The sequence below is a fragment of the Sycon ciliatum genome, chromosome 8 (genome assembly GCF_964019385.1).
Source record: "Sycon ciliatum chromosome 8, ocSycCili1.1, whole genome shotgun sequence".
In the NCBI taxonomy this organism is placed as follows: domain Eukaryota; kingdom Metazoa; phylum Porifera; class Calcarea; order Leucosolenida; family Sycettidae; genus Sycon; species Sycon ciliatum.
In genome coordinates, this window is record NC_088650.1 from 34,166,762 (window position 1) to 34,186,557 (window position 19,796).

The 19,796-nt window shown below is 49.2% G+C and overlaps 1 protein-coding gene across 1 annotated transcript in view; it reads left to right on the forward strand.

The window, feature by feature from the left end:
- Positions 1-19,796, forward strand: part of LOC135822847 (CD151 antigen-like) — a 37,435-nt gene that overhangs the window by 2,679 nt on the left and 14,960 nt on the right. The window contains exons 2-5 of the mRNA XM_065335682.1: positions 233-382; positions 3,104-3,345; positions 17,130-17,318; positions 18,756-18,827. Coding sequence (XP_065191754.1) covers positions 235-382; positions 3,104-3,345; positions 17,130-17,318; positions 18,756-18,827 — 651 coding nt within the window. The 5' untranslated portion in view covers positions 233-234. The remainder of the gene's footprint in view (positions 1-232; positions 383-3,103; positions 3,346-17,129; positions 17,319-18,755; positions 18,828-19,796) is intronic.

Below are 19,796 nucleotides of genomic sequence, written 5' to 3' on the forward strand. Positions count from 1 at the left end.
TTTTTGGGACAATATCCCAAATATGCAGTCATGTGCATTGGCTCATGGCTAGCTGTTGGGGAAAACCCCTTGTGACTTGTGATACAATAACAATAATTATCATGATTGTACAGTGCTTGTGCTTTTGGTGTTCTTACATGTAGTGGAGTCTTGCCTGGGCTGCTTGCTTTGCAAGTTTTTGTAAAATAATCAATAATTCCGCAACTCCTGTTTGCTTCACTGTGTTTTGCAGACATGGCGTACCGTGTTCAAAGCAACAATTCGTTTACGTTGCATGTGGCAGAGTTGCTTGAAACTGGTAGCCAGGACCTGGGCTCGCGAAGTGACGAAGGTGCCTTGCTGTTACCGTCGTTGGAGAGGAAAGACTCCCCCGGCTATGCTGGTAAGAGTGTGTGATGTGGGTTGTGTGGCCTGTGTGGCCTGTGTGGGTTGATGTGGGTTGTGTGGGTTGATGTGGGTTGATGTGGCCTGTGTGGATTGATGTGGGTTGTGTGGGTTGATGGGGGTTGTGTGGGCTGATGTGGGTTGTGTGGGTTGATGGGGGTTGATGGGGGTTGTGTGGGCTGATGTGGGTTGTGTGGGTTGATGGGGGTTGATGGGGGTTGTGTGGGCTGATGTGGGTTGATGTGGGTTGATGGGGGTTGATGGGGGTTGTGTGGGCTGATGTAGGTTGATGTGGGTTGATGGGGGTTGATGGGGGTTGATGTGGGTTGATGGGGGTTGTGTGGGCTGATGTGGGTTGTGTGGATTGATGTGGGTTGTGTGGGTTGATGGGTGTGGATGTGGGTTGTGTGGGCTATGGATGGGGGTTGTGTGGGCTGATGGGGGTTGTGTGGGCTGATGGGTGTGGATGTGGGTTGTGTTGTTAAAACTACACGTAACTACAGTCTGTTTCAAAAAGATTTGCAATCCTGGCTATCGCCCGCGGAGTTTTCCCAAAGATTTGCAATCCTGGCTATCGCCCGCGGAGTTTTCCCAAAGATTTGCAATCCTGGCTATCGCCCGCGGAGTTTTCCCAAAGATTTGCAATCCTGGCTATCGCCCGCGGAGTTTTCCCAAAGATTTGCAATCCTGGCTATCGCCCGCGGAGTTTTCCCAAAGATTTGCAATCCTGGCTATCGCCCGCGGAGTTTTCCCAAAGATTTGCAATCCTGGCTATCGCCCGCGGAGTTTTCCCAAAGATTTGCAATCCTGGCTATCGCCCGCGGAGTTTTCCCAAAGATTTGCAATCCTGGCTATCGCCCGCGGAGTTTTCCGTCTTACGGTATGAGCGCTCGAGCGCTGCCTGGAAAAACTCACTGTGAACCCGAAGAAATATTCCGCGCGAAAGCAGGAAAAATGACAACTCACTCACGTTGATACAGTCATGTACGTCTGGTTTACAACAAACTAGTTCTTCCTCGTATCGATAATGGAGTCAGAGAGGACATGTCGAAACGAAAGTGTTGCAAATGTTGACGAGCGGCATGCGTCCCAATTCGTTTTGTGACCAAATAGTTTCTTTAAGCTGCGATGCAATTTACTCACCGTGGGACGACATCGACACGGACTCATTCCCAAGGCCATGACTAGGCAAACCTATCTGTGTGGCTTTGACGACATTTTGAGAAAAGCAGACGCCTGTGAACGCTGATAGAAGACGGCGTTGACAGCTAAATTCAAATAAATTGGCGATCTTGAAATACTAAAATAAATCTCAAAAAGCTTCAGCGCAATGACTTCCATATTCACTCACACCATTGCAGTGTTGTGGGTATGTTCACATGGCGTGAGCCAGTCAAGTGTCAGTCAGTTCGGCAGGAAGCGCGAGCTCCAACAACAAGTCGTTTGGTGCAGCCATCTTCTTTGTCTTGTACCAGCTTGATCACCAAAACAATGAAAAAAAGTTTGACTGGAGGATAGTTTGGGATTTGAACTCACAACTTCATGGTCAGCAGACAGCATTCATAACCACAAGGCCAAAAAGGAAAGGATAAATCGTGGGTTTTGATAAAAAAAACATCGATACTGGCTTCCAGGGCAAATTGTAAACCATGGGAAAAGGCCAGAAAGCTGGCCGAAATTGTAACTCCTTAACGGCTGTTCCAATTGTTCCGAAACCTTCACAGAACAATTTGCCGTGCCCTAACAAGCCCTTCTATGTACTTTGTTGTCCGTATTTCCCTTCTCTTCATACTTTTTAAGACCCAAACCTGATTGCATTTCATTTTGAAACGGACTGTAGGAGATATTGGCAGCAAAGCCTAAGATTAGGTGACAATTGGTGAATAGAAATATTTTATGGTTTTGTACTATTCGCTAAATGAGTGATCTGTGCACCACATGCTGGTACCCTGGGGCACTTTTAGACTGACAAAAAAGCCCACGCTCGCTGGTGCAACTTAAAAAAACAAAAACATTAGAAAATAGCATAATTATAAATTCTGTCGCAGTTGTCTTCTGGCGGAGTTGGTTGTTCTAAGTGAGTTGGTTGTTCTAAGTGAGTTGGTTGTTCTAAGTGAGTTGGTTTTTCTAAGTGAGTTGGTTGTTCTAAGTGACATTGAAATGGTTCAGATCTACATGAACTCTTGTGTGCTATAGCCAACGAAACGTCTAACACTTGTGTGCTATAGCCAACGAAACGTCTAGCCTCATTGTCTGTAAATGCTGCTATGCTACTATAGAGCATGACCGAGTATGCAGTGTAAATGCTGCTATGCTGCTATAGAGCATGACTATGCTGCTATAGAGCATGACCGAGTATGCAGTGTAAATGCTGCTATGCTGCTATAGAGCATGACTATGCAGTGTAAATGCTGCTATGCTGCTATAGAGCATGACTATGCAGTGTAAATGCTGCTATGCTGCTATAGAGCATGACTATGCTGCTATAGAGCATGACTATGCTGTTATAGAGCATGACTATGCAGGCAAGGTTATGTGTTGGGTTTGTGCTTGTCGTATGAACTAGTCACCAGCAACTTAGGACTTCCTACTGGCAATGGGTGTGTGTGTGTGTGTGTGTGTGTGTGTGTGTGTGTGTGTGTGTGTGTGTGTGTGTGTGTGTGTGTGTGTGTATGTGTGTGTGTGTGTACCCGGACTCCGATCTATCTTTGCATTCTAGTGACATCATCAGCCTGGGACAAGAGCACATCGCGATCAAACTGCACGGCGTCGCTAGGAAAGCAAGGTAGCAAGGAGACATTTGTAACGTGCAGCAGCAGCAGCAGCAGCTGCGGCGGCAGCAGCAGCAGCAGCAGCACAGATAAACCGTTGACTTCAGATCAGCATGATTGCAAGGAAGACGTGGAGAAAAAGCTGAAGTTCTGCCAAGCACAGGTCTATATCACTACTGTTCTCGTTTGGGTAAGCCTACTAAGATAAGAATAACACTTTCTGGTCTGGTCATGCAGTTGCGTGTGTGTGTGTGTGTGTGTGTGTGTGTGTGTGTGTGTGTGCGCGCGTGCACACACATCCCTTGCTCAACACATAACATAGAATGGCTTGAAGTAGTGTAGGCTGTGTAACCAAGGTATATAACTACCATTTTGGGGAGTGATGGCGGAGTGAACTACCGTCAGCTCTCACTCTTGTGAGAGTACTCGTTCTTCCAGCAATGTGCTGAGCCTGATGAGCAGCGGTGACGCTAGAGATGAGGGATGTTGTTCTGTTTTTAGGAGACATGGCTCGGGCAAAACCCGGTGCCGAGCGGGAACGTTCAATGCTCGCTCGTTGAGAAGTAAAATAAAGAAACAACTTATTATTCAGGACTTTGAACAATACGACCTAGACGTGCTCGGAGTGACTGAGACCTGGATTGACGGAAATGGAGTTGACACAATGGACAACGGACATGTCATGTATCGCTCTGGAGGGTCGTCTGGTCGTGCCGGTGTTGGAATACTTATCCACAAACGGCTAAGAAATAATATTGTCTCGTACAAATTCTACTCGGAACGAATCATCTCGATCCGACTCACTATAAATCCGCGCAGGGACAGCAGAACAGTTACCGTCGTGTGCTGCTATGCTCCAACCCTGCAGCGCTCTACAAAATATCCTGCTGAAGCTGACAGCTTCTACTCCGTCCTGAGTTCCATTGCAGGCCAAGTGAAACGAAGAGATGAACTGTGGATACTTGGAGATTTTAACGCCAAAGTAGGAAGCTCGGTCGGAGGGAGAAGTGGCCCAGTAGGTTCTTACTGCAAACATACATCTAACAATGCCAATGGTGATAGACTCTTAGACCTGTGTGGTGAGCATGGGCTGGTGCTTTGCAACACTCTGTTCAAGCACAAATTACAGCATCGCTCCACATGGTTTGCAGATGGATTGACATACTCTGACGGCCGTGCGGTGCGGAATATGATTGATTTCATCGCAGTGAAGACTGGTGGACTAACATCAGTCACCAATGCAAGATCATATGGAGGATTCCGCACCAGATCGGATCATCATCCTGTAATTGCCGACTTTCGTCTCTCATTTGGACCAGCGAAGCCTGCTCCAAAGTCTAAGGAGCGATGCTTCTCCAAATACAACCAACCTACAGAGATAACCAGGAAACTCTCTCAGTCAGCACTACTTGAAAATCTTCCGGAGATCCAGCTCTCCCAAGTATCGCCTCAAGTTATTGATAACCTGTGGGATGGCTTTGTGACGGTTGTGCATGGTGCAGCTCTAGGTGCATTTGGGAGGGCAAAGGTTGGACACAAGTCGGTCCGCAGCATGAGTACTGAAGTGTCTACGCTGTCACAACGCCAGAAAGAGCTTCACATCCAGAAGCATGCGGAACGTGATCCTGAAAGACGGCAACAGCTAGCAAGAGAACGCAATCAAATACTGCATAAAATACGATCAATATTACAAAAGGAGGGTGACCAATTTTGGCAGGAGAAAGCAACAGAAGCAGATGCATTACGGCCCGACGCACGGTCATACTACAATGCAATTCGTAACATCCGCCAACTTCGTTCCTCAGTCAGCCAGCCACCTGTCAGACTTGCAAACAAAGATGGTGAAATCATGGCGGACGTCCAGTGGAATCTCGATGAATTCCGCAAGTATTACTTGTCCGTATTCCATCGCGATGACGTCCCTGCTGCAGTCGACCACCCAGCAGATGGAGAGGTAACACCTGATGAGGAGCCATTTACCCAGGAAGAAGTTCGAGCAGCAATCTCACGGCAAAAACCGGGTGGTGCTGTTGGACAGGATGGAGTTTCCGCTGTTTTGCTGCAGGCCGGTAAAGATGCAATCACCACTTGGTTAACAACATTCTTCAACGCTGTTCAACTGGCAAAGTATTGTCCAGAAAACCTCAGACGCGGTTTGATCGTGCCCATATATAAGCCAGATAAGCCAGCCGGCTTCCCCAAAAGTTACCGACCAGTTATGCTTCTGTCGGTGGTCAGAAAGGTCCTGACCCGTATTCTCACACAGCGCTGCACTACATTCGTGGACTCATTTGTGCCTGAAAGCCAGGCTGGCTTCCGCCCTGGGCGGCCGACTGCGGACGGAGTATTCTTCACAAGAATGATGTGCGAGAGGGCCTTGCTAGGAGACTGGAGTTACTCAGCGGCGCTTTTAGATTTCAGTGGCGCATTTGATACAATAATCAGGCAGACTGCTGTTGACCGTCTGGCTTCGGCAGGTGCACATGTTAGCACTATTCAGCAACTAGTCTCCGAAACCTCTGCTCGCGTGAAGCTGGGAAAGCAGCTCAGTCAGTCATTTCCAACTAATGTTGGAGTGGTGCAGGGGGACCCCTGTCACCCCTTATGTATATTGTCTACGCAGAAGGTGTAATGCAGAGGATCAGAGAAGCCTGCCCAGAACAAGTCAATCTACCTACTAAGTTCACCCTGTATGCAGATGATACAACAGTGCATGAACACAGCCGGACAGCAGTTGAAGCGACCGTAGAGAAATGCGAACCCATCTTCGCAGAGGACAACTTAAAACTAAACATCAGCAAAACACAATTTGTAACAGCTACAAAGTCAGATGCCTCCTAGAGGTCGGTCAAACTGTTGGGTTCTCGTCTGGGGTCAGCGGAGGACATTGATGCACGTATCATAGCAGCGAACCGGGCATTTTCCAGTGTATCATGGAAACGCCATAAACAGCAGTCCCACTTAAGCATGTTCAACTGTCTCATTTTGCCAGTTCTCCTATATAACTGCGCGCTATGGACTCTAACAAAAGCCTTAGAAAGCAAAATTGATGTATGGCACCGCCGTAAACTCAGATACATACTTGGAATCATCTTTCCCAATAAAATTTCGAATAATGCTCTTTATGCTAAAACTGCTCAATGCCCGATAAGTGCAGTCTGTAGACGCCGGCACTTATTATGGTTCGGACATGTCATTCGTGAAGGGAAGGACGCTGTGTCCTACAAAGCCCTTCACATGGCAATGAATATAGCAGATATAAAGAAGCCCAGAGGTTGCGCAGTGGCCAGATGGGTAGACAACATCAGGAATGACCTTTTACTTCTCAATATGTCTCTTTTGGAAGCGAAGCAACTTGCCTCAGACAGAACGCACTGGCTCGACGTTGTCGACAGATGCATGACCCTCATTTGATTTTTCATATGAGCTATATGCGTGCTGTATTATTATTATTATTATTATTATTGGGGAATTTTCACAGGCTTCTTTAACCCATTCAGCGCTACTGGGCCTTGCCTATGGTACTCTGTATATAAAATGCTAAAAACAAGGCAAATAGAAAGCTCTAAAACTCCAGGGTTCTGGCAACTGGGTCCTCAAATATTTTGGAAATGATTGCCAAGACTATCAACCACAGGGTGACAGAATCGATACAGTCCCCGAAAAGAATAGCGCTTCACAATAGGGGACGCAAGTTTGCTCAAATTGCGTGAAATACGCTAAATGTGTGCAATTGCAGCTGAAAGATCGCTGAAAAGAGAAGAAAAAAAGACACATGGCCCGATATCTGAGACTTTCGACCTTCGGGGCTACGCGGTTTTTTTGAGAAAACACTAAAAACAAATTTGTTCGCAAAAAAATCGAATCTGTCGAAGCAAAGTGCAGAGACGACAATGGCGGAAGGAAATGGAAGGCGATTCTTGTGTCAGTTGGTTATTGGGCTCACGGAGCACAGCAGCCGCGATCCCATGGACGGTGATGCATCGTTCTTTGTGGATATCCTGTCAAGCGGCGACAGCGCTTCTAGTTCTGAGAGCGCATGTAAGTCGAATCGATCGCAAGTGACACGCGGTACTTACCTGTCGGGGGCGACGATGATGAGGACTTGGCCTGGATGAGTATGATCAAGGCCAACCACAGTCTGCCTCAGCGATAGCTGCTACAGCTCCAGGCAAGGACAACCAAGTGAATTCCTGAGGGTACGCCGCTTGCAAGGTCGCTGGCCGCCCTTGCGCGGGTGGCAGAACTGTTTCCTGAGTTTCACGCCAGACCTGCTAAAACAGCACAAAATGATGCGAGTTTTCTTTGCGACGATGATCCTAAAATGTTTTGGATGGCAAGCTCGATACTCGAGCCAATAATGGCGAATCAGACCATCACGGAGCACGTGAGGCTGGGCAATCTCGAGTACTAGTAACATTCTGTTACTTTTGAGTTGGTGATGTGAAACGCTTGTCAGGCTGTGTTACTGATGTTTGGAAATGGTCAGTCTCCACAAAGTGTGACAAAGCGAATCTGGATGATGTGATATGATGCTCATGTCTTATCACGTGACTATTACGTCATATATTTTGCCTGTGTATTACGTCACAACCAGCATGCGCCATCTTGGACTAGTCGCCTGAAGTGCATGCTTGGCTTGACCTGGTTGTCTGTTCTTACCTGTCTTCTTCACACTTGTATCTAATTGTATTCTTCCAAACCTCAACCTGTGTCCTTGAGTATTTGTGCATGACTGTGAAGGTAGACATCACATGGCGCAGTGAACATATCCTACCTGTTTTGTTGCTGCCGGTTTTTCATACCCTGTGTTTGCACCTCGTTGTGTTACGCGCAGGCCGGAATTTTCAAATTTGCATTTTGTTCGTGTCGAACCTGTTTCGAAATGTCGGACGGCGATGGCCAAGCCGAACTCTCTGGAGTCGCTGCTCTCACTAAGTTAGTCGCAGCGCAGATGCAAGCTGCCGAGGCCAGAGAACAACAGTTGTCCAAACTGTTTCAAGACACTTTGAAAAGTCTCCAACAGCAACAACAACAGCCCACGGGTTTAGCCCCAACGTCTACACGCTCGACACCCACATCCGCACCAACACCAAAGCCGCTGTCTGTGGATCGTCCAATGTTGCTTTCTACTGCGTCTTTGGCTGATTTCGCCACATGGGAAGAAGCCTGGGACGACTATTCAGCGTGCCAGCAACTTGCTTCTCATGGCTTGAACACCAGAGTGAGCGCCCTTCGTCAAGCGTTTGACGAGGACCTCCGCCGCTTTCTCCGCGAGGGCATCATCCCCATCGGTGCAAACGACGATGTTCATGTTATCATCGCCGCCGTCAAAAAGTATTTGCGACGTTTACGTAATCCTTTGTTGGACAGACTAGCATTTTACAATCGTAAGCAGTCCAGAGCTGAGCCGTTTGACGCGTTTTATACCTCCCTGAGAGAGTCGTATAATGCATGTGATTTTCCGGACTTGTCACTATGCACTACATGTTCGGGCCAAATATGCGGAGGGTGCAAGTCCATCCTACAACAAGTCACACATGATGTACTGCGTGACCGCATTGTCGTCGGAATATCCAACGAGGAAACCCGACACAAGTTGCTTGCCACACCAGACCTGACCCTGGATGCAGCCATCAAACTTTGCCGTGCGGAGGAAGCAGCGTCTGACACCTCCCACAACATTCCTGGACAGGCGGCGCATGTCAACGCCGCACGGAAGTCCGCGTACCAGCAGCAGAAGCGACAGTCTGCCGCTAACTCCTTTACTAAGTCCTCTGCTGCTCCGAAAGCACCAGTTAAATGTCCAAACTGTGGTCGTTCCGCGCACACCAAGTCTGCATGTCCAGCCATTGGGAAATTGTGCAACGGATGCAAAGTTGCTGGCCATTTCCAATCAATGTGCCCGAAACGTAAGAAGCAAACTCAGATTGGCATGTTGAAGGTCCGGCGCGCGCAGGAGTCCGGCTCCGACACTGTTCAACTTGCAACACAGTTATGCACTGAACCACAGCCAGTGCAGCTTCAATGGATCCCGGACACTGGGAGTGACATCGATGCAATTGGCATCCGGCAACTTTCCCTGCTCGGCGGATTCGTTGAGAATCTCGACAGTGACTTTGACGACGTCCGGACAGCGAGTGGCGACAAGCTCGTCACTGTCGGCAAGATTTGTGTCACTCTCCAGGTCAATGACCAATCACATGACAGCGTGCTCCATGTTTTTGACGGTCTTGACGACGCACTGCTGTCACGTTCCTCATTGAGAGCCCTAAATTTCTTGCCGCCCGGCTGGCCCCAGCAAGTCGCACGTGTGAGCGCTCCACGTACACCCAGCCCGACAGACCTCGTGAAAATCCGATCACAGTTGCTAGAGGAGTTTTCCGACGTCTTTGACGACAGTACTCTCAAACCAATGTCTGGGCCCCCGATGGACATCGTTCTTGAACCCGATGCCAAGCCTCACCGTGTGTACACTGCCCGTCCGATCGCCTATGCTTACCGCGAGAAGGTCAAAGCTCAGCTGGATGACATGGTATCTGAAGGCATTGTTGAAACTGTGTCCGACCCGTCTGATTGGTGCCACCCAATAGTCATTGTTGACAAGAAGGGCTCAACTGAGAAGCGGCTGACTGTCGACCTGCAGACACTGAACCGCCAAGTCAAACGGCCAACACACCCTATGCGCAACGCCCGAGAATGTCTCTCTGCCATGGGTCCTGCCACGTATTTCACCACCCTTGACGCCCGTCACGGCTATTGGCAAATCCCATTGACTGAGGACGCCAAAGCCCTAACCACGTTCATCACCCCATGGGGCCGATACAGATTCTGCCGCAACCCGCAAGGCCTGGTGTCGGCCGGTGATGAATTCAACCGTCGGACTGACTCTGCATTCGATGGTTTGCAGAACTTCTTCAAAATCGTTGACGATGGTCTCGTTCACAATGTAAGCTTCGATGACCACCTCGTTCACGTCCGTGCAGTCTTGCAGAGAGCCCGTGATCATGGTATTACTCTCAGCGCCAAGAAGTTCACCTTTGCTGCCAGCACTGTTGAATTCTGTGGCTTCACCGTGTCCTCTGACGGCTACACTGTGGACCCCGCCAAGACGTCAGCCATTCAGAACTTCAGCACACCCAGCAATCGCACCGACTTGCGTTCCTTTCTCGGCTTGGTCAACCAGTGCAGCGTCTTCACGCCACGACTCGCCGAGCTGGCGGCACCTCTCCGACCGCTCCTGAAGACATCCAATGAGTTTGTCTGGGACTCCGTCCACACTGCAGCATTCGATGCTACAAAGGCAGAACTCGTCTCCCCATCTGTGCTATCGTTCTTTCAGCACGGCAATGCACTCCGGCTTGAGACAGACGCTTCAGTCCTGAACGGCCTCGGGTATGCACTTTGGCAACTCCAAGACGACAAGTGGCGCCTGCTTCAATGTGGCAGTCGCTTTCTCTCGGACGCTGAAACACGCTACGCAGTCATCGAGCTTGAGCTGCTAGCTGCTGTATGGGCCGTACACAAGTGTTCCCTGTTCTTGTCCGGTGCACCGTTTGAGCTCTGTACTGATCATCGCCCACTAATCCCGATCCTGAACTCGTATTCTCTTGACCAGATCGAGAACCCCCGATTGCAGCGTTTGACCCTGAAGCTGCGCCCGTACCAGTTCGTTGCCAAATGGCGCAAAGGCACCGACAATGCTTTTGCCGACGCTCTCTCTCGGCATCCAGTTGACACGCCTCACAGTGATGAAGAATTTGGCGAGAATCCAGCCCTCAGTGCGCCCGCTGTTCGCGCGTGCCTACGCCAAGATGATGACGGCCGTAGCGTCGATCTCCGCTTCAGCGAGCTACTAGAAGCTGCGAGAGCTGACCCTGATTATCAAGCACTCGTGCACGCCGTTCGTCATGGTTTCCCGACCAATTCGGCTAATGCCGACCCTGCTGTCAAGCCGTACTTGACAGTCCGTGAGCACCTCTCTGTGGACAGTGATCTCGTCCTTAAGGGCCAACGTGTTGTCGTTCCTCGTGCCCTACGTTCTCGTGTCCTCCAGGACCTGCATGCAGCACACCAAGGTCTCACCCGTGCTCAACGTCGTGCCCGCCAAATTGTGTTCTGGCCGAACATCTCTAACGACATCGCTAACACAGTCCGCAGTTGTGAGATGTGCCGTCTGCATGCCCCATCCCAATGCAAGGAGCCCCTCCGTGTTACCGAAGATCGTCGCCCCACTCTCCCATTCGAGTCCGTTAGTGCTGACCTCTTCTCATGTCAAGGATGGGAGTTCCTCGTCTATGCAGATCGCCACACTGGTTGGCCGTGCGTCGCCAAACTCGGCAGAACAGCCTCGTCTTTGGACGTCATCCATGCCCTCCGCCGCTGGTTCGCGGACACTGGTGTTCCTCGAGTTCTCACCACAGATGGCGGCCCGCAGTTCTCTTCTCGCCGATTTGCCGATTTCTGTAGCCGTTGGCAAGTTGACCACAGCACGTCTTCGCCACACTTTCCGCAATCCAACGGACATGCCGAGTCGGCTGTCAAAGCTATGAAGCTCCTGATCGCCAAGACGACTGTCAATGGCAACCTCGACATCGACCTCTTCCAACGTGGCTTGCTGGAGTGGCGCAATACTCCACGCAGCCACGGCCGGAGCCCTGCCCAAGCGTTGTATGGGCGGCCACTTACGTCGTTTGTCATCGCTCACCACACCAGCTTCGCCCCTGAATGGCAGGCTGAGTCTGACTCTGTTGACGCTGCCGCAGCCAAGCAGTCTGCCGCCGCTGCAGCCCACTACGATGACTCTGCTCATCCCCTCCCTCCGCTACGCATTGGCTGTCGTGTTGATCTGCAGGATCCACGGTCCAAGCTGTGGCATACCAGCGGTGTCATCGTTGCCGTCGGTCGCAATCGTGACTACCTCGTCAAGGTACCCAGTGGCCGCACCTACTGGCGCAACCGTCGCTTCCTCCGACCCGTAACCGCTGCTGTTATCCCTCCAGCCCCAACCTGCATGCCTTTCGTGCACCAGCACATCTTCTCCAGGCGTCAGGGGGGCCCAGCCTCCCCGCCCATCCGACTCGCCACACACAACAGCGCAACTGAACTAAAAGTTCTACATAATATCTGGACAAGACGAAGACGGACAGACGAGAAGACTGGACACGACGAGGCAAACTGATAACTAAAGAAAAGGACAAACGTTGCGGCAGTATATAATGAGCATGCGCACGAAATAATGTTGCACGCGCGACGATGACGTAAGCGTTGCATGGTGTATACATGTACAGAAGACTGCACATGCAACCAAAACAATGCAACAAAGTCAAGACTAAACCACTACACAATAAAACTAAAGAACAACATAAATAAGCCATGAAAAGTCTTTCACTCTAGACCCGTTGCGCAACATACTCCCCGCCAAAGACCTTTTCAAGGCTCAAGGAGGCTGCAAACTGTACTACATTATAATCTATGCTGCACGCATAAATAATCTAAGACTCACAAACGGCAAAATAAATAATAACAAATGAACGATCAATAGAAAATACAAACGGAAGTCAGCTTCCGAACTGTCACCAGGCACCAGCAAATCAAGGCAATAAACTACAGTACATCCGACCTATCACCAGGCCAGGCACCAACACATCGAGTACAGATCAAACAAATCGAGCAAGTCAAAACTACAAACTTCTACAACAAATCAAAGCGGGAGCACCTTCTAAACTCCTTCACACTCATGGCGGGTTATTTGTTCACGATGCGTTTTCCTTCGCACCCTCCATGTCCTTCTTCTTGTCGTCGAGAACAGCGCCCCGCAGGGTTCCTCCACTGTGGACGACCGTACCGTGGGTTATTTGATTTCGATGCGTTTTCCTTCGCACCGTCCTTGTCGTCGGATTCAAGCAGCTCCCTCGGAGGTCACCCAATCCCAGGTACAAACTGCGGACAGCGGCGCAGCTCCCTCGTTGGTCACTCGTCCAGTCTGGCACGGTGCAAACTGCCTCCCAACGACGTAGACGTACAAATGGTTATTTGATTTCGATGCGTTTTCCTTCGCACCGTCCTTGTCGTCGGACTCAAGCAGCTCCCTCGGAGGTCACACAATCCGCAGCTCCCTCGTTGGTCACTCGTCCACGCATGCACGGTGCAAACTGCCTCCCAACGACGTAGACGTACTAATGGTTATTTGTTCTCGATGCGTTTTCCTTCGCACCGGAGTTCCTGCAAGTTCCTCGTCTTCCTGACAATCCTGGCGTGATCGCCAATTTCGTGCACCAGCACATCTTCTCCAGGCGTCAGGGGGGCCCAGCCTCCCCGCCCATCCGACTCGCCACACACAACAGCGCAACTGAACTAAAAGTTCTACATAATATCTGGACAAGACGAAGACGGACAGACGAGAAGACTGGACACGACGAGGCAAACTGATAACTAAAGAAAAGGACAAACGTTGCGGCAGTATATAATGAGCATGCGCACGAAATAATGTTGCACGCGCGACGATGACGTAAGCGTTGCATGGTGTATACATGTACAGAAGACTGCACATGCAACCAAAACAATGCAACAAAGTCAAGACTAAACCACTACACAATAAAACTAAAGAACAACATAAATAAGCCATGAAAAGTCTTTCACTCTAGACCCGTTGCGCAACAATGCCGCCTGCTAGCAATCCTGCTGCTAACGTTGCCTCTTCTGATCCGCAACCGCTCCGCCGCAGCCAACGCTCTCGCACTGCACCTAACCGCCTGGACATTGCCTCGCATTCCACTAAGTCATATGATTAGCTGTGTTAGTGCTGTGTTCTCTGCTGCGTGCGCAGTTCCTACTCGTTCTCGTACACTGTATTTGATATTTTTTCATTTAGTTGTTGAGATAAACCTGGCTAGACCACTGTTTTATCTCAGAAGGGGCGTGATGTGATATGATGCTCATGTCTTATCACGTGACTATTACGTCATATATTTTGCCTGTGTATTACGTCACAACCAGCATGCGCCATCTTGGACTAGTCGCCTGAAGTGCATGCTTGGCTTGACCTGGTTGTCTGTTCTTACCTGTCTTCTTCACACTTGTATCTAATTGTATTCTTCCAAACCTCAACCTGTGTCCTTGAGTATTTGTGCATGACTGTGAAGGTAGACATCACACTGGACGCATTTGCTCTGTTTGACTCCTTCACAATAAGTATGTGAATGCTGTTACATGTATCATGGTGTTCCGTCAAAATCTATTGCAGACTATCCTGTCAAGCATGTCCATCACCAGGAGAACAGATAAATCACCTCTCCTTCTAATGCTGCTATTGCTGCTGTTGAAACTACACAACCTCAATAAAGTCACGGAATGCTGGAAATGAAGTACCTGAACAGTCAAAACACTTTACTATATTAGTTGGCTATTGATATCACACGGAAACAATTTTTGGTGGCTCCAAACACACTGATCTTTCAAAATTGTAAAAAAAAGAACAATTCATTAACATGACTCCTGACTGTAAAATGGATTTCTACATGGTCAATATTGGTCTGATGGCCGTGAAACGAAGTGACAATACTCAACAAAGGCTAGACATCAATTTGCAACAAAAAAATCAATTTCACCAAAACAGCCCCGAAGGTCGATTTTCTCAGATATTGGGCCACATAGTGTTACCAAGCGGGTTTCGTATCGACGACCTATCGTACAAGAGGCAGGATCATGATCCAACTGTCTAACAGTGCTTTTACACACCTGATCGTGACGGAAATCACTATAATCCCATGACGTCTATAGACGTCATCCCGCGCATGGGGGGCATTTTCAATGACGTCTATAGACGTCATCAGCGTTCAATGGGTTAATCATGAGGCAGGCTTCTATACAAGAGAGGTGTATGTGTGAGTTGGGGGAAATATATCGCAAGAATGTGTGTAACAGAAGAATATTAGCTCACTCGACGTCGTTGGCCAGCTTCGCATTTTCAGAATAACGCTGCAATGTAGGGAGTCGTATTTGACTCCCTGCTGTATTCGGTGTACGGTGTAAGAATTAGAGTAAGGGTGTGTAGTCGGATGGCAAATGAAGTGTGTTCCTGAAGGTGGATAGTGTGTAGAGTACTAGCTGCTCATGATACATGGATAATAATAATAATAATAATACAAAGACAATATGCCTTGGTTCTGCAAGAGTGCTCAATGCCCGATTCAGGCAGAGCGGCGTACACAAAGGCACACAATGAAAACCTTGGCAAATTAATTCCGTTGTGACTCAGATTTTCATGGCTGAACCAATCATCAGACAACGATCATCTCATTGTGTGCCTTTGTGTAATAATAATAATAATAATAATAATCTTCACTAGTTTGAGGGAAAGAGACAAACGGGAAAAGTCTGAAGAAAAAATTGACTGTCACCACCAGGACTCAAACCAGGGACCCTCGCTTGTAGCTAGCGATGCTCTAACCGCTGAGCTATGGTGTAGTCGTCATCCCAGCAGAGACTGTTCAACAGTTTCTTCAGACTTCGTAACTCACACTTCCTGTGAATCCACACAGGCGGGTGGGACGCAGCCCTCACTGTACCCACACACTTCACGTACACTCTAGCATGCGGGGAGCCCCAAGTCATTAAATCTTCACTAGTTTGAGGGAAAGAGACAAACGGGAAAAGTCTGAAGAAAAAATTGACTGTCACCACCAGGACTCGAACCAGGGACCCTCGCTTGTAGCTAGCGATGCTCTAACCACTGAGCTATGGTGTAATAATAATAATAATAATAATAAATTCTGGGATCACCATACAGAGCATGCAGAAAGAGTGTAAATAATTATGTCGAAATGATATTGGAAAGCCAACGGGAATGGGAGAAGCAGTCAATAAGACCATTCCCGTCATACTGTGCCCTGGAACAAGCAGCTAGGGTAGTGCTAGTTTAGCAATTGACGGTGTGTGGATCAGGGTGGTGTGTGGATCAGGGTGGTGTGTGGATCAGGGTGGTGTGTGGATCAGGGTGGTGTGTGGATCAGGGTGGTGTGTGGATCAGGGTGGTGTGTGGATCAGGGTGGTGTGTGGATCAGGGTGGTGTGTGGATCAGGGTGGTGTGTGGATCAGGGTGGTGTGTGGATCAGGGTGGTGTGTGGATCAGGGTGGTGTGTGGATCAGGGTGGTGTGTGGATCAGGGTGGTGTGTGGATCAGGGTGGTGTGTGGATCAGGGTGGTGTGTGGATCAGGGTGGTGTGTGGATCAGGGTGGTGTGTGGATCAGGGTGGTGTGTGGATCAGGGTGGTGTGTGGATCAGGGTGGTGTGTGGATCAGGGTGGTGTGTGGATCAGGATGGTGTGTGGATCAGGGTGGTGTGTGGATCAGGGTGGTGTGTGGATCAGGGTGGTGTGTGTATCAGGGTGGTGTGTGGATCAGGGTGGTGTGTGGATCAGGGTGGTGTGTGGATCAGGGTGGTGTGTGGATCAGGGTGGTGTGTGGATCAGGGTGGTGTGTGTATCAGGGTGGTTCATGGATCAGGGTGGTGTGTGGATCAGGGTGGTGTATGTATCCAGGTGGTTTATGTATCTTGGTTTTGTGTGGATCAGGGCGGTGTGTGTATCAGGGTGGTTTATGGATCAGCATAGTGTGTGGATCAGGGTGGTGTGTGGATCAGGGTGGTGTGTGGATCAGGGTGGTGTGTGGATCAGGGCGGTGTGTGTATCAGGGTGGTGTGTGGATCAGGGCGGTGTGTGTATCAGGATGGTGTGTGGATCAGGGTGGTGTGTGGATCAGGATGGTGTGTGGATCAGGGTGGTGTGTGGATAAGGGTGGTGTATAGATCAGGGTGGTTTATGTATCAGGGTGGTTTATGGATCAGGTTGGTGTGTGGGTCAGGGTGGTGTGTGGCTAAGCAATAATCAGTTTTGCTTCACTTAACGCCTTGTATTGCCTGTTTTACCTTCTGCTTCTGCGCTGCTGCTGTATTTCCTTGAATCTGTTGCACAGGTGTTTGGAGTGACAAGTTTGAGTGTGGGCGTATGGCTGAGGCTGTTTGCCATGAAGGATGTGACAATCATCGTGTCAAACATCGATCTAACACTGCGTATCCTGCTGGGGATGGGGTTCTCCGTGGCCACATTAGCGCTTCTGGGATTTGCTACTATCTTATGGCAAAAGCGATTACTTGTCGTGATTGTAAGTATGCTTTGATGCTGTTCATGGCCAGCAATCGAGGACATCTGAGAGTTGTAATTTTTGTACTCCTCCGAGGTGTGATTTTTGGCGTGCTGGGCCAAGCACAAGGAAGCCATCTGCAAAAAAACTGCAGAAAATGGTTTTTGTTTGATCCTTTGGTGTAATCTTTGTTTCTAGTCGAAGCTAGTTGCTGTTTGGAGCAGAAACGCCTAAATTGACTATTTTCTGCATGTACTCATACATGTACTCATGTACTCAGTCATGCAGTCTCACTCGTATTTTAGCTCTTTTTCTGGAATGGATGCTGCTCTGCGCCCCTTGGTGAACATTTCCTGCGCTCGTGGAGCAGCTGAAAAGGACCACTGGTATGTCTGGTTCCTGGTTTGAAAGTGGAAAGTCGACTTTTGTGCCTTGAAAAAGGAGTAGAGAGCGATAAAGGTACGTCTGTGGCTTATTTTTGAGTGCTCCTCGTACATTTTTGATCGTGATAGAAATTCTCAGACCAAAGTCTGATGGCCGCACAGTTTTCTTGTGGATTTTTTAGTTGTTTCATCTCGTATCTATGTCAGTATCGTGATGGTGAAGTGGAGAGGGTGATTTTCTTCCTCTAGGCTTCGTTCGGCCGACTTTGCTTCGTCCTCGTTGAAAAGTGATCCTGAAAAAAAGGTCGATTCGCAAAATTATGTTGATTTTCAATGTACATGATGACATGCGATTGCTGGCTATGTTGCTGTCTAACGTTATCTACTGAGGAGTCTGTGGCTACACTAGGTCACATGTAGTATCTACTGAGGAGTCTGTGGCTACACTAGGTCACATGACTAGTATCTACTGAGGAGTCTGTGGCTACACTAGGTCACATGGTTATAATAGTATATACTGAGGAGTCTGACATGGTTATACACTACCTGATGAGAAAGCTATCTCGTCGGAGATTGTGCATATGCCCGCTGTGTGTTGTTTGTGCGCACGTGTTAAGACAATAATACAGGGGGGGGTAGGTATGCTGACCAGAAACCGTCACATGACTTTAATAGACAACTGTATGCTATGGACTGGTTGCTATGGACCAGGTTGCTATGGACTGGTTGCTATGGACTGTATGCTATGGACCAGGTTGCTATGGACTGTATGGTTACATATCTGTGTCTACTGTAAAACTGGAAAATTTCGGTGGAGATTTCTGGAGTCGATTTAGTCATTTTTCCAAGATTCCTTTTGAGTTTCTCTCCCCTCTCCTGGTGAGACCCACATGACCAGTTTTGGCAGTGAGCATGTACAGTGTGTGTGTGTGTGTGTACGCGTGTGTGTGTGTGTGTGCGTGTGTGTGTGTGTGTGTGTGTCTCTCTCTCTCTCTCTCTCTCTCTCTCTCTCTCTCTCTCTCTCTCTCTCTCTCTCTCTCTCTCTCTCTGTGTGTGTGTGTGTGCTGTTGTTTAGCACACTGTGGTGATGAGCCTGTCACTGATCCTGTCGCTATTCCTAGTCTACAAGTCTCTAGTACCAGTCGCTGTAAGTCTGGTGTTTAGAATGCTTCAGGCGTGTTGCTACTGACACAAGTTCTGTGTTGTTCAAGCTACAGGGTGTGTTGCTACTGTGCTCATCAAGCTACAGGGCGTGTTGCTACTGTGCTCATCAAGCTACAGGGCGTGTTGCTACTGTGCTCATCAAGCACAAAGTGTTCACTAGCGGGTGTGTGTGTGTATATGTGTGTATGTGTGTGTGTGTGTGTGTGTGTGTGTGTGTGTGTGTGTGTGTGTGTATGTGTGTGTGTGTGTGTATGTGTGCCCGTCATCGCTGCTCACGGACTTGTAGTCGTCCGACCGTTCAGGACCGTCAGGGTTTCACATATGTTTGCGCCTGCTCCCGCCGATTTCGCTTACCGCATCACTTGGATCGTCACGGGTCAATATAAATAATGTAATACAAACCGGTCTTGTCCTTTGCGTCCTGCGTCCCGGGGAACGGAATGGCTGAGATTCCGTTACATCCTCCTCTCTCTCAGCTGCCCCTCCGGGGCCACGTAGCCTTCATGGCAGTGGCTCAACAGGACAGGACAGGTGTATGTGTGTGTGTGTGTGTGTGTGTGTGTGTGTGTATATGTGTGTGTGTGTGTCCGATGACAGCAAGACTTGGCGGGGCACTAGAAGTCCTGCCAATGACGTGCCCTCCAAACTCTGGCCCCCTCCGGGGGTGACATTGCCCAATGGGCAGTCATGCTATAGTAGTAGTAGTAGTTGTGCGTGTGTGTGTGTGTATGTGTGTGTATGTGTGTGTCCGCGTGCGTGTGTGTGTGTGTGTGCCTGCGTGCGTGTGTATGTGTGTGTGGGGAGGGGGGGGGGGGATAGCCCTGATCCTGATGTCACCTCAATGGCAACTCAGCAGTCACTACGGATTAGGGACAGGACCATGGGTTCCAGGATGCCACCATTTAACACCACATACCAGCCCAGTATGATTATGACATTGAGCATCTGTGAC